This window comes from Toxotes jaculatrix, chromosome 10 (genome assembly GCF_017976425.1).
Source record: "Toxotes jaculatrix isolate fToxJac2 chromosome 10, fToxJac2.pri, whole genome shotgun sequence".
Lineage (NCBI taxonomy): Eukaryota > Metazoa > Chordata > Actinopteri > Toxotidae > Toxotes > Toxotes jaculatrix.
Window position 1 is genome coordinate 16,278,557 of NC_054403.1, and position 15,947 is coordinate 16,294,503.

A 15,947-nucleotide genomic window follows, 5' to 3' on the forward strand; every position below is an offset into this window, starting at 1 on the left:
GGGACAGGAAGACTGGTCAGAATTCAAGGATGGATTACAAATACAGAAAGGCCCTCAACAACAATGACCTAAAGCATAGAGCCAAGACAGCACTGGAGTGGCTTAAGGACAGGTCTCTGACTGTCCTTGAGTGGCCCAGTCAAAGCCTAGACTTAAACTCAGTAGAGTACCTGTTGAGGGACCTGAAGATGGCAGTTAACAGACAATCTAACAGAACTTGAGAGGATCTGCCAGGAAGGATGGGATAAACCACCCAAATCCAGGTGTGCAAAGCTTGTAGAAGACTTGAAGCTGTAACTACTGCCAAACGGGCTTTACTACAAAGTACTGAATTAAGGCTCTGAATACATTTGTAAATGAAGGATTTCAGTTTTTGATTTTTAATACATTTGAAAAAAAATTCTAAAAACACGTTTTCACTTTGTCATTAGGGGTTACGAGTTTAGATTGATGAGCAAAAATGCCAATTCGATCCATTTTCAATTAAATGTGCAACAAAATAAAATATGTTTAAAGTGAAGGGCTCTTTCTGAGGCTACTGTAAATATTAGAAACCACAAGAAATGTGGGTGAAGACTTGGACAGTGCCATTTGATCTCATTTCCTTGTAATGCCATATGATCTCTCTTTTCCTTCATGAATCAACCAGTGTGTTATGCGAGCTAGACAAATGAGTTAACATAATTAGAGGTCCGACCAGTGCAGCTATTAGCAACATGAAAAATGTGTGGTAATTTAATTCATCATACACTGACGAAGTAGAATGATACAGAATGTGGAACAGTAAGTTACTAAATTTCTCACGGTGACCTAGCATGGTGTAAAAGCACACAAGTGGCATAAATCAGTGTTAGGACCAGTACAACATGAGATAATTACACCAACAGTATAGTGTGATACAATATATTGTAAAAATATGTCCTCTCTTAGCAAAGCAAAGCATCTGAAGGCATGAAATACAATCTCAGGATTGATTCACTAATCACTTTAAATGATTAGCATATAGCTCTCCCACAGACATTTAAACTAATGTACAGTACAAGAGCATTAATTCATGATGTTTTCTTTATGGCAGATTGGTCCTGAGTGCTGTGTCAGACTACTTTGCTGCTATGTTCACCAGCGATGTGAGAGAGGCAAAGCAGGAGGAGATCAAGATGGAGGGAGTGGATCCAGAGGCCCTCAGATCTCTGGTTCATTTTGCCTACACTGGTGAGTGCTCATAAAGACGTTCACTAGCTCTTGTAAGTAGTTATGAGACTTCAGCGTGATTAAAATGGATCAATAAGGCAATGCACTTCAACATAGAATTTCTTTATTTTACCAAGCAAATTGCCCTTTGATACATCCCCTACCATCTGTTTGAATCTGAATATTTCCTATTTTTTCTTTAATATTCTGAAAAGAGTCTTTTTTTTTTTTTTTTTACTGTTTATTTAATTTTACTGCTGATATTGCACCATGTTAGCCATTGGCAGCTACATTCAGTCATGACATAAAAATGCATTTTGCTTGTCCTGACATTTCAGGTGTCCTTGAGCTGAAAGAGGAGACCATTGAGAGTTTACTGGCGGCAGCTTGCCTTCTCCAGCTTTCACAAGTCATCCAGGTTTGCTGTAACTTTCTGATGAAGCAGCTTCATCCCTCCAACTGCCTGGGAATACGCTCCTTTGCAGACGCCCAGGGCTGTGTGGACCTACTCAATGTGGCTCATAACTACACCATGGTAGGAGGGCAAACAGGGCCAGACCACATTTACATGGCTGGGTGGGCTAAATTATTTATTTTGTAATAACGAATTGAACTCTCAAAGTGACTCTGCATTGCATGAATGCACAAGGGCAGCTAAGTCGCTAAGAGGCTAGTAATGAAAGCTATAATAGTAATGGTAAATTTAGTTTAATTACCAAGATATGTACTTTCACATAAAAGGCAGCACACAATGTAGTGGATCAAATGAAATTAGCTCCATATAATCTAAGATACTGACAAGAGGCCTATTTCAACATTTGTCTGAATTTTATGTTCTTCATATCAGCTCTTATTAGACCCCATGTGATGACTACTGTTTTTTCAGTTCAGTCAGTAACTACAATATGTATAGATAGATATAATCATGGCTAGATATACTGTACATAACACATTGGAATATTTGTGACTATCCTCTGTGTTGAGGTTAATTTAAATAACCTGTCATAACCTGTAAAGGTAAGAACTGTTGGTGTCTTGGTTATTTATATCCTCTAATTTCAGCAGAGAAATTGGTGAAGAGCACATTTGAATAGAAATAGAATAGTTTCATGCTTGCACTTTGTCTAATTTGGTTATGCGGCTGTCAGTAAGAGATATCACGTTGCCGCACATTGATTATTGCACTGCCAGACTTGTGAAAATGCGATTTCTATATATCTCTGTGAGGACTATTTGCATTGGATTAAGATTCATGCACATATTTGTCAGATAACGTCTTGCTGGCCACACAGAAGTGACAGCGCGAGGCAGGCGTTATCTCCTAAAGGACATCTGCTCAGCCTGTTTACTGAGGCCCCATCCAGGACCGGGAGGTTAATCTAATCATCAAACTGCACAAGAGGGCCAACTTCCTGTTCAATCACTTCAGTAATGAGCAACGAGAGCTGTGGGCTTCCTGGAAGTCCATCCTCTGGGTTCTAAGTGGAGCAAGTTGTGTTTTGATAAGCTTGTTCTTCCTGGTTGAGAGTGGCAGCCGAGATCCGCCTCTGACATCCTTTTCCTATTTGAAAGAGTTAGCCTATTAATGTTGCAGAAGATAAAAATGTACTGTTTTATTGTTTGGGATAACAGTACTTCTTTTCAGCAATAAAACTACATATCTCAATAAATACTACAGGATTTAGGTTTAGTTAATGAATCCCAGTTTTAGAAAATAACAAGACACTGCAGTCTGTCTTTGCCAGCTTCTGCAAATTACATGGTAATCAAAAAGTGTTTGAATTGAATTACACAATTACTCTTTTCAGTGGTTAAATCAATTAGTATCCTCTCCCGCTGATCTTGTTTTCCAAGTTACTCACCAATGAGTTTGCCAGCATCTGAATACACATCCTTTTAAATGCTTATGAAACAAACTGAGCTGAGCTTTCAATTTTGTCGTCAGCTGCTCTGGACTAGTAATTACAAATAATTGGTCTAAAGCAACGTCAAAGAGTTGGATGGAATTTCTCCCTCAGCACTACCACAACGGATCAATAGATGTCCCTCATTTCATTAAGGCTGTCTGTGCTAAGCTCTTAAAACCTGTTCTCATAATAGATCGGACCAAGACACTGTAATTGTTACGAGTTGATGATCAATAGCGTGCTTGTTTTTCGTAATTGTTACACAGCATCCTCCCCACAGCGAGCGTTTGATTTTTCAAAGTTGTTCTGGCAGCTTAATAATTAATGCTCAACTGCCTTGTCCAGAAAGGAACCGGGGCATGATTGTGGCCAATGAATGCACAGTATGTCTTTCATGTGTTTTAGTGTTGGACATACCATAGAAGCACAGAGGAGGTGGGGGGGGGGGGGGGTTTATATAGCTTCATCTCTAATGGAACTGCTCAGAGACAATGTCCTTGAAGAGGTAGCCATGCAGTGCTGTTATATCGCCTGGGCTTCTGGCCAGTAAATGGAAGATCAATCTTTAGGAAGGCAATAGAGAGCAGCTTCCACAAAACTTTGAGCTGGACATCAGCTTGGTGTGATGGTAGTGCTGGTGTGCAGTGCCTTTCTGATTCTCATTAAAAGGGCTTATAAAGGGTTAGTGGTGCCATGTATGACCAGCAGCAAAAATGGTTTATGAGCTTGTGAAAAGGCTTTTTTTCAAGATGTTTTATGCCAGACTGATTTGTAGCCTGCTGCTGTGTGGATCACTTGATGTAATGAGCTAAGTGAAACAGATGATACTTTCATCTGTTCCTTCAAAATTTTGAGAAGAAGAAAGTATTTCACTGTGGTTATCAGTTATGGTAGAAACTGTAGATAGAGACATCTAAATTGGCAATCTCTAACTCCTTGCCTTCGTTTATCTTCACCTCACTGTCCTTGTGACATTTGGTCCTCATAGGTATAAAAATACACACACACACACACACACAGACAAAATGCTGCACCAAGTGTACTCCTCGGCTAAATGACTGATGATTATCTGCCTCCTCCACGTCTCCTCTATGTTCCAGGAACACTTCCTGGAGGTCATTCAGAACCAGGAGTTCCTACTGCTCCCTACAGCTGAGATTGTTAAGCTGCTCTCCAGTGATGACATCAATGTCCCTGACGAGGAAACTATCTTCCAGGCTTTGATGATGTGGGTGCGGTATGATGTCCAACATCGACAACAGGACCTCGGGGTGCTTCTTGCCTACATCCGCCTGCCTCTTCTTCCACCACAGGTGAGATACGGGGACAGAGGGAAGTGGGGGAAGTACAGGCATTGTCAGGATTATATAGCAGGATTTTTGCTTAAGTTTGTAGCTGAGAGCTGAGCTGTTAAAGATTTTCATTTTTCTATCATTTAAAACAAAGGAAAGCCTCATTATTGAGATGCTAGAACCAGGGAATGTTTGGCAATTTTGCTTGAAAAATGATTAATTGAATATCAAAATAGCTGCCAACTGAAGGCACTGCCCAATACACCTACAACTGCTGCACTGTCAATAATCACTTTAGTTAAATACATCAAATGGCAGTATGACAGCTACACAAGTTTTATATGCACTGTCAGGTTAGAAATAGCTTATTTGAATTGCTTTTGTTTTAAACACTGCAACTGATGTTTTATGAATGCCTCATTTCTGAGAAGCAGCGCTGTTTTACAATTGTGTCATCCCAATTTACATAACCGCGAACACAGATAAGCATTTTTGGCAGATCTGAAGTATGAAAATATCTCTTGTTTTTAAATTAATTCTGCTATATTTTCATTACTTTCGGCTTGTGAATTTTCTATTTCACTTTATGGTGAATAGATGCAGGAAAAATAACTCAAAGAGTTGTTGTTTGCAAAAAAACAATGAAGTAAATGTTTTTATGAATGAAAAATATGCAGAAAATATGATCTAATGCATAAGTTATCCAGACCAATTGGCCTGGGAGATGTTTTTTGCTGTGAAGTAAATAAACAACAGAAATGAATCAGTGAAACACTTTCTTTTTTTTTTTTTGTCACAACTGGAGCTGGATTGTGTAAAAACTTAAGCGATGAGCTGAGAAGTGCTGACATTTACTTGCAAGCATAACAAGATCAATAAGTACGTACAAACTTTCAGTCATGGAAATGAGATGTGGTAAAATATTCAGCAAAACCAGATAAAAAATGTGCTTCTAGAAAAGCTGTCGCATCATTTTTCAGCACAGGCTTAATGTTATATAGAGATAAGACACTTAAGACTGATAAGAAGGTATTTTTCAACAGAAAGATTTGGCTGTCGCCATCTGACAGTTTGGAAAATGCATACAGATGGCTGCACTGACTGAATGGTTTTATAAAAATGTAGGTCTGCTGCATTGATATAAACAATATGATAACAGTCTTTATAGTAATGTTTTTTATGACTGACTTCTATTTGCTTTCATTTCATCCAAAGATAAGAATTTGTCTATCAAGAAAGGTTTTATAATAATGCCCTCATTTAACTCAGATCATAGATTAATCCTTTATGTAAGAGAGATACAAAAATCTCAGACAGCTTGTCTATTGTTCCAGAATGAGACTGAGCATTGCATGGTAATTTTCAATGCCATAATGTAAGTTTATCTGGTTCCTTGAAGTCCTTTCAACTGCTCTTCCCTTTGCTCTGCATTCTGTTACATTAATTGTAACATTTCAAACGTAAACTTCTCAGGTTTAGCATAGTCACTTCAAAGGGTTTTTTTTTGTACAAGCAATAAAACACTAAAACCACCTCACTGGTTTCTTGTAATATAGCTCCTTGCAGATCTGGAAAACAACAAGATGTTCTCTGATGATCTGGAATGCCAAAAGCTTCTGATGGAGGCCATGAAGTACCATCTACTACCTGAGAGACGTCCAATGTTTCAGAGCCCTAGAACCAAACCTAGAAAGTCCACTGTGGGTGCACTTTATGCTGTAGGAGGGATGGATGCCACCAAAGGTATGAGCCATTTGCAGTAGGTAGCAAAAATCCATCAGTGCAGCTTAGCTGAATTGTAATACTTTATGTGTCTGTGGTTTTAGGCTCTACCACCATAGAAAAGTACGACCTGCGAACAAACACTTGGGTACAGGTTGGAGTCATGAACGGACGTCGGCTGCAGTTTGGCGTGGCAGTGATAGACAACAAGCTGTATGTGGTCGGAGGGAGAGATGGACTCAAGACGTCCAACATGGTGGAGTGCTACAATCCGATCAATAAAGTGTGGTCCACCATGCCCCCCATGTCAACACACAGACATGGACTTGGTGAGTGTGCCTAGTGAGGCAATTGCACTCATTTCAACAAAAAAGAAACTAAGTAAGAAGTGCAACAATAGAATAATCCTATTTTCTCTTGACAAAATTTACATTGTTTAGGACAGCCATTACACTGAACAGTTAATATGTCAGTAGAGTTGTAACTATAGTTACTATTATCATTGTCATAGTTTGATGAAGAAAATGATTTGTTACTATTTTCAATAATCCACATATATTGCATGTATTTTTCTAATATTTTAGGTACATTTCTTCTAACCTTAGCTTACCTCTACTACTATTATAATTATTTTTCTTGTTATTAGCATGAAATAAACTACTGTTTTCAGAGGATGTTGACACTAAAAATTCTGTCAGCTATGTCTGTGTTTGAGGATTTAGCTCAGTCAGGCTTCCTGGTGTTATGAAAAATCAGAAATTGCAGGATGCATGCTCGGAGGGGTCACTGCTGGCATGTTAAAAAAAAAAAAAAAAAAAAAATCGCACATTTCTTTTTGAGATAGACCTTTGATATTTTCTCATTCCCCTATCAAAGCTTGGCAGGCTGTGCCGGCCCTGCTCTTCCTTACCCTTCCCTGCCCAATAAATCTCATATCAGAAGCATTTTGATTCACAGTTGAAACAGGTCTGGCTAACAGAACAGGGAGATCTTGTCAAAGCATTCAGCTCACTCACCCAGTGTGGTCTGAGGTATCAGCGAGCCCAGGAGATCACACTGTACAGATTACCTGTGTTGTCTTTGATCTTTCCTGTAGCAAATATCTCTTGCTGCTTTGCTTGTGGCGTGCATATTTTGAGTCTGAATATATTTGAGCTTAGTGCCTACCAACATCCCTGCATGGCCGTGGTCCTGCTGTGTGCATTACAGGCAAAGACAAGAAAAAGAAAAGTGTTTCTTTTTTATTCCAAAACCACTATTCAGTAATATAAGGGAGCTTCGCGAGGAGAATTGTTTCTGCCTGACAGTATTTATGTTATTCGAGGTTCTCTGGATACGATCTTGCCCTTGTGTTCCCTCGAAATAATTGAACTCTCAACAAAGGAAGCAAGGGTGGTAATATAAAAATCCATTGTGTTAAAACATCCTCTGCATTGTTACAGACGAAAACTGCTTTCCTCTGTGACTTGGGAATGAGGAATAACAATGCAGTTTTACAGTCTTCCTGTTTTTTTTTTTAATAGAATTGGTCAGCTGTATGACTCACTCTGCTTAGTTCTAAAATGAGGCATGTACCTCTGCGTCAGCTCTCTCCAAGAACCGTTGAAAGAAGAGGGAGTTTGATTTAGAAATATAATTTCATTTCTTTTCATTGATTATTCACTAACATGTGTTTTACATTACATTTTACAGACATTATGCTACATGATGAGAACTGGAAAGAAAAAAGTAAATTTTGTTTCATTAGCTTCAAGGGGGTATTTCATATGTCATGGCCTCAGCTATTATATTTCTGTGAAATCATTTAATACATTACAAAACAGTAGGTGAATGTTATAGAAGCATCTAGTGTAAGTGTGTATTACAAACTTAGTAGACAATAACACACACACAATTAAAATCCATAATATGGAATGCTTCTTTCCTCATTCTTTAAGTATTTATAGTTTTAATAATGATTGCAGGTACACCACTGCTTTTATTTTTCTGTATACAAATACACATATTAAGACTAAGTGCTTTTAGGTATCATTGATCATTTAATGGGACGATTTTCTTCTTGTTTTACGTAATCACACATCACAAACAACAGGTTACTTTGGGTAACATGTACCACCTGCATGCACTTGTGTAGGCATTGCTGTGCTGGAGGGCCCCATGTATGCTGTAGGAGGCCACGATGGCTGGAGCTATCTCAACACAGTAGAACGCTGGGACCCGCAGGCCAGACAGTGGAACTACGTGGCCAGTATGTCGACACCACGGAGCACCATGGGAGTCACAGCGCTCAATGGAAAGTAAGTTGGACTGTTTACATCAAACCTACAGAACATCCCCTCATAGTCTTCTGATAAAATGTGTAACCTTAAACTTTCGGGTAAAGCATATTGTTGTCTTTCTGCTAGTTTGAAATATCATCCGGCCTGAGGTTGAGGTCACTGGCATCTGTAAAGCCACAACAGGAACTGAGGAGGCAGACAGTACAGACAATTCACACTAAAAAAGGAATGCCAGTGTTTGTGCATGATTTTGAAAAGGCCCTGTCTGCCCACAATTTCATCTTGCTATTTAAATGAAGAAAAGCTGCATATTCCACTGTTATGATGACATGCAGAACCAGTGCTCTTGAACAGACTTGCTTTAACTTTAACAATGATCATCATGTGTGCATTTGTTTTTGCCAAAGTTTTCTTTCCTTGCAACAAGATGACTTTGACCAAACAAGGCAGATTATATTTTTAGCTAGATTTAATCATCTGCAAGTTAATTTGCACACAGTAGAAATTGAAAAATCCAACACTGAATCCTAGTTCAGTGTTGCCCAATCTTGTCCACTGCAGCGTGCCTTGTTTTCATAAATAGTCAGCAGTAATGTGACACGTAACTTGGACTAGAGCATGCAAAAACACAGACATGATTGTGTAACTCAGCGCACTGGTCCAGGAAAAGCTCAAGTGCCGTATTAGTGTGGTAATAGTTTGACAACATTATACTTCTTGAATGCAGACTCGACCTTAGTGGTCTGAGTGAGATAAACTACGCCTCGGCTGTGTAGTTCTCAGCAGCTCAGAGCAGGGGCTGTTCTGATTAGTGTGGTAATTTATACAGTGTAATCTAGACTCTATAAAAGCAAAACACTTTATGTATTTGTATGTATTAAATGCCTTACAACACTATTTGAGAGTAAATTAAGCAAAGAACAGACCAGCTCTCAGCCTAATTTAAACATGTTTGTGTGCTGAAGGAGAAAAGAGGCTGCTGCTCGGCTACATTCAGTATTCAGTGTTGAAGCTGATGCGGAGTTATTTCTGCATCTAGGTCAAAAATAGACAACAAGGAAACTGTTTCCCTAGCCTCTACTTTCTTGCTGTCGGGCCTGTGAGCTACAAGCACTTAAAACACTGATGTGATCTTTCTGGGAGCGAAACACTCTCAAGGAAAGGGCCTTTGAAAAATGCCATCCACTGCTCACTGCTGTATCTTATGAAATCTGTCACATTGTCACTGTTCTGTCACTATTTTGACAAACATCTGACAACTGATGTTAGCTTCTCTTGCCACATTCAGTGGTGCTGAACATACATGCCAAATATTTGAGATTTTCAACCTATTTTGTTTAATTCCTCAGACTGTTTGCAGTAGGTGGGCGAGATGGCAGCTCGTGTCTGAGGTCGATGGAGTGCTTCGATCCGCACACCAACAAGTGGAGCATGTGTGCTCCTATGGCCAAGAGGCGAGGCGGAGTGGGTGTGGCGACATACAACAACTTCCTGTATGCTGTTGGCGGACACGACGCCCCTGCATCCAACCACTGTTCTAGACTCTCCGATTGTGTTGAGAGGTCTGTAAACGCTTCTCCACTTCCAATGGAGAAAATACACAAACACAAAAATGTTGCGTAAGAGGGTTTGGATTGCATTCGGTGGAGCTCAGTCACATGGGTGGGGACGAGGTTGTTGACTAACTCATAAGAACAGAAGGAAGTTATCTTTCTGATCCACACCCTGTTCCTGCATTTTGAGACATGTCAGTGTTAGACTACATGATACTCTACTGAAGAGATCATAGTTTCCACACATGGTTTTATTTTATGGTATCTGGCACCATCTGGTGGCCATAATAATTCTCCTGACAACACACTAGTGGAGCACCTTCAGTTGTAACTCAGTTGCAACAATAAATCCTTCAGACACTACATGATGCCACTAATGTATTTTGCAAGTGGTCCTGAAGAAATTTAATATTTTTTCTCAACTCTTAGAGATTAATATTTATATTATATATTTAATATAATATTTATATTATATAAATTCTCCACCATATGCTTTTAATCGCCCATGAACCTTTTTATAAACCGATAGGATATATGTATACCAACTGACCGAACATGCATCAGTTTAAGACTGTGATTGTTACATATATTTTGGGTCTTGTCTTGTGTGCTCATTTATTTATTGTTCTTATAATTTAACAAACTCTCCAAGTTTTTTCCAAAGCCTGTTAAAGCTATGTTAAAAATATTTGATGCATCTGAATTATGTGGCTCTTTTAACATTTTAATCAGTTTGTTAATTCAAATTATATTGATTATATTAGTACCTATTCAGTCCCATATGTGTGTAATTATGGCTGTTTCACTTATCATCCAGTATTGGGATCTGCTATTTAAATGCATTATACTTTCCTAATTTCCCGCAGGTGCATTCTCTTGCATGTGTAAAATTATTTTGTTTAAAAGTGACAAAAAACATTTGAATGACTGCATTTCTCAGAAAACATCCAAACTAAATCATATAACTTGTTTTTGTTTTCCTCATCCAAGCGGTTAACATGGTGAAAAAGAATTTTTGTGCAGCAACTTCTGCCCTCACTGATGAGTCCAGCTCTCCCTGGACCCAGCGTCCACCAGCTGCTGTTCAAGAGACAGTTTTGCTTTTAAGTTTCAATTTGGTTTTCTGTCTGTGCTGAAAGGAGTTCCCCCTGGCGACCATTCAGACATCTGTGATTTAAAAGAGTGAACATAAGGGTGTCTCAATTAGTAGGGATGGGATGGTTTTTCCCTCATGAGATCCAGGCTGATTGGATAACTGAAACTCTCCCAAAAAAAATCTTGTTTGACCATACCAACGATAATCATTTGACCAAAAACTGCCATTCCAGGTATGACCCAAAGACAGACATGTGGACCACTGTATCCTCTCTCAGCGTTCCCCGGGATGCAGTGGGTGTGTGCCTGCTGGGTGACAGGCTGTATGCCGTGGGTGGATATGATGGCCAGTCGTACCTAAACACTGTTGAGTCCTACGATGCACAGAACAACGAGTGGACTGAGGTAATTACATCCACTGATGCTAATTTATCACAGATACACAACATGCTCTAAATATTATATTATATTTAAATGCAGATAAAAATATTACCAGGCACATTTTGTTTTAGGGAACTTATGACGTTTTAAATGGTTGAAATTTTAATGGAACTGTAGCATGTTTTTGCCAGAACATGTAACGTGCATCATTTCAGTTAACACTGTACGGATAGATAAATCGGCTGAAGTCACTGAATCCTTTTAATAATTTATGGCTTGCTCTTCTTTTTTTTGCAATATATTTTCCAGTCTTATCACTGCAACCCTATTATCTGCATGAAGTAAAATGGAATATTTTTTTGAAGACAGCCTCAGATGAGAGGCTGCATGTTAACCTCTCTGTCCTCCTGTAGGAGGTCCCTCTCAACATTGGCAGGGCAGGCGCCTGTGTGGTGGTGGTGAAATTGCCTTGAGCGTTTTGTCTCATGACAGCATGGGAAACAAATGAGGGAGCGGCGAAGAAAAGTGGACAAACAAAACAACAGATCAAGGACGCATCCTTCGAGAGTCATGTTTTTATTTTTTATTTTTCTCCTTAACTCTGCTCTGCAGATTTTTCAGAGGGAAACACAGACAAAGCCTTGCCCGTAAACCATTGTTTCTATCATTGGACATGTCTGCGCACTGGGGAGGACTTGTTCAGACACTGGAATGCACTGCACATTCTCCACATTCTCAACCGATCAAGAATTTTCATAGACTTGGCTAAGCTGTAGCAAATCAGTGCCAAGCCTTTGTTGTACTGGTTTGTCATACTAGTTTTATGAAAAGTTCTGTGTATGTCTGTAAGATTAAATGTAAAAGTTACATTTTGAGCAAATAAGCTTAACTCCTGGTTAGTTTACATTTATACGCGAACATTTCCTATGAGTGCCATCACATACAGTATATTTTTGGGATTGTATTTCCCTTTATAGCCACTCAAATGAAAATCGTTACAATACATTAAATGAAACTATGTACCAGTGTCTTTCCTTGGTGGGTGGTCTGAACAGATTCTTACTCTTTAACGAAGAAGACCACTGTGGACACTGAGGCTGATGAGTTTGCCCAGGCTGGTTTGGAGTTCAGGAATGAAATCAAACTTTTTGCTGAGTAATATATTTGGACATTTTCTTGAGTTATTAATATTTTTCTTTTGTATTGAGCCTGTAGCTACAGAACACCAAAGTCATTTGCTTGTCTTAGAATAAGTCTTGTTACGCATTAAATAAAGGTTTACAAAATTGTGAATTACAGAAAATATATCATATTGATATTTCACATTGCTGTACAGATTTTTGTGAACTTTCTGAAACTACATTTGTGTTGACAGAATCATGTCTGAACCAGTGCGCTGGTGACTGCAGTTGTTATTCGTTTGGCTTTATTTTGGGGCATGCTAGCTGAGATAATGTTTCATTTGATTTATACAATATTATAATATCATTTTCCTCTGTATTTTGAAGGACTTAATGCCTTCTTGGTCATCTACATCATTTTCTGCATACACACCTAAGCCAATGGATTAAATCTGAACAAACAGCAAACCATGGCTAAGTGGCACAAGGTGCACCCAAACCACCTATCTGAGAGAATTTTGAGTACTGTTTTACATTTTTATGCGCAGCACTTTTCCACAGCACTTCTCTAATGTGACTCTGATTAGAATTTTTAGATTTGCAGTCAGCTGTTGAGCTGCTCATAAAAGTTAACATTACTAACTTGTTCACAATGAGAACTATTTGTAATTGTAATTATAACATGTTTTTGGGGCCAAATGTTACTTTTTATGTTTTTATCATAATTTTGTACAGCATGCAAACCTATAAATAAAATGACCTCAGTCTTCTCTGCATGATCAAATCCATGTTTAGAGCCGAATGTGGCCCCTCAGTGGGCATATTTTGATTTCTCTTGTTCTGCGTTAAGTAAACTCAACTCATTCTCTCACGAAACAGACTTGGAAGCTACTTTGATGTCAGAATTAACCTCAGTTTGGTTGTCATTGCAGCACCCACTTCTTAAATCAAGCAAGCATGTTTGTTGATATCGCTCTGGGTTTTCACTTTCTCATCAGCAGACTGAAGACCAACTGCTATTGCTTGCCTTTGTTTTTTTTTCATTGTTTACCCTCCAAATGGTTTCAAAGTCCCTCTACTCTCTTCTTGCTTGTTTGGTTAGATTTCAACGGTTTTTGCATACAAAATACTGGCTTATGTGTCCACATGTACAGTTTTAATTCAGAAACTTTAAGGTGTTTTTAGAGAACACAAAATATTAGACACGCATTACAGCGAATACCCTTTTGTACAATCCATATCTCAGTTGACATACAGATTAATTTCCTTCTCTAACTTTCTATTTCTGTTTATCTGTATCTCCTTCTGTCAGATCTTATAAAGGAAATCAATAAAGGATAATAGCTTTCACCTAAGTCCACCTCCTCAGAGTATAATATTACTGAAGGCCCCAACATGTAGAATATTTATCTCAACATATCTCTGTCCAATTAATTCGAGAAGCATAGTGTAATGGCCGTGGAAACATGAGAGCATAATGATGAAAATAGCTTTATTCAATTTGTCCCTGTATTGGATAGGATGATAAAAAAAAAAAAAGATTTTCTTTTCTTTTCTCTGATATCCTTCCCCTAGTTCAGTGTTGCCCAATCTTAAATTCCACATCTGTTAGACTAAACTGCTTTGCCAACTCAGTCAAGGTGCCACCCACAGGTCAGCAACCGCAGCTCAAAACACACAGTGATAAGCAATGAGAGTCAGTACCACGTGATGAGAGTATGATGCCACCTCAAAGTCATCAGGTTTCCAAGTCTGAGTGTGGCTTAAAGGGCCCATGGGAAAAATATGCTTTATCTTACAGTACAACATCACCACATTACACTTTCACCTACATTACACTTTCCCGAGACACATTTCACTGGTGCAACATTTTTTTTCCTGGAATTTGCAAGTAATAAAATTCACTGATAATTTAGAAATAAGGTGTCACAGCACTGACTTAACTGAAAGCTGCTTTGTTTCAACGGAAGCGACAACCCTGATATGGAAATCCTATTATGATTTTCCTTAGGATCCTTATTTAAACCTTCTGCTGTAGGTATTTAATATGACCTAAATCTCTTGAAATAAAACATCTCACTTCAAAAGGGGAACCTCAGTTCCTCAGCTGGTTAAATAAGACTTCCATATATTGTACATTTGAGGAACCATCAATGATGTACAGATCACTGCAGGGATTAAAATCAAAATATGTCAACACAACACATCACAAAAAAGCTAATTTCTCTCTCAATTTGTAAATTCCCTTGCAATAAACCACCAGTATCACACAATCACACAAACACACACGTACTGTATGCTCCTTCATGGTGATGTAATCGTATCATGAATTATCAAGAGAGGGTGCTGTTGCACTGCAGAGGACGTACCAAACCACTCTTACCACTGCAAAGAAGCAAATCAAAGATCTCCAATACCATTACTGTTCATAATAAATGTCAACTGGCATTAAGAATTCCAAGGACAAATACTTGAGCTAATAACCCTGCATAATTATTGAGACATGATGATGAAATGTTGGGAAATTGGATGTTAAGGCGTCACCGTCTCTTACTTTCAAATGAGCATCCTGAGTGAGTTTTAAGGGGAGCACAAAGCCTACGAACAAGATGAGTTCTGACTTGAGAGATGATTTATCAGGTTTTAAAGGGATTTTGGCAACACGAAAGTCTGAACAATCTCTCATAATTCTGTGACAAATGTAGACAGATTGTTCTATTTTTGAGCTCTGCTCCTAGCCTCTTTTTGAAATGTTTTTCTTTTTCTTTTTTTCAGAAGAGAGGGCGCAGCTCTCCTTCGTATTTTATTCTTTTTTTGTGACAGTGAGAGATGGAAAGCGATGAGAGAAAGATGCAAAAGCCCAGCATGAGTTGCAAACATTGGACTATATTGATTGTTGGTTGTGAATACATCCCATATATGCAGAATATCATTTCCAATAAAATATATATTTTTTGGGTTTAGGAGGAATGAAAGTTTTCACAAGTTACAAACCATTGCAGTACAATGATGACATGCTACAGGCACAGAATTTTGGATTTCTCTGAACATCTTTTTCAACTGCCAGATAAATAACGCTGCATAATTGTTTGCTGTCAAAATACAGTCTCAGCATAGATCAGATGGCCTAATGCTCACCAAATACTGCTTGAAAAAAAAAAAAAAAAGATTTGGATGGTGTATTTGTCAAAACATAGTGTTCTAAGAAAGACTGAGATAAAAAAAACAAAAAAAAAAACAAAAAACAGCATGCATGGGATCATCTTCACCACAGGGACAAAAGACAAGATGGATCCCCCTACAAGTGCCACAACAAACTGTCAACTTAGAATAAGACTGTCTTGTCAAGCCTGCTTAAATAAGCCTGTTAACATGGCACTTTTGATATCTTGCAATGCAGTGGCAT

The 15,947-nt window shown here is 38.5% G+C and overlaps 1 protein-coding gene across 2 annotated transcripts in view; it reads left to right on the forward strand.

Moving 5' to 3' along the window:
- klhl4 (kelch-like family member 4) overlaps positions 1–13,839 on the forward strand; it is a 28,320-nt gene extending 14,481 nt beyond the window's left edge. For both annotated transcript variants that reach the window (XM_041048753.1, XM_041048752.1), the window contains exons 3-11: positions 1,076–1,212; positions 1,530–1,726; positions 4,199–4,411; positions 5,947–6,133; positions 6,217–6,441; positions 8,247–8,409; positions 9,741–9,953; positions 11,273–11,444; positions 11,834–13,839. In XM_041048753.1, coding sequence (XP_040904687.1) covers positions 1,076–1,212; positions 1,530–1,726; positions 4,199–4,411; positions 5,947–6,133; positions 6,217–6,441; positions 8,247–8,409; positions 9,741–9,953; positions 11,273–11,444; positions 11,834–11,893 — 1,567 coding nt within the window. In that variant the 3' untranslated portion in view covers positions 11,894–13,839. The remainder of the gene's footprint in view (positions 1–1,075; positions 1,213–1,529; positions 1,727–4,198; positions 4,412–5,946; positions 6,134–6,216; positions 6,442–8,246; positions 8,410–9,740; positions 9,954–11,272; positions 11,445–11,833) is intronic.
- The last annotated feature ends 2,108 nt before the right edge of the window (positions 13,840–15,947 follow it).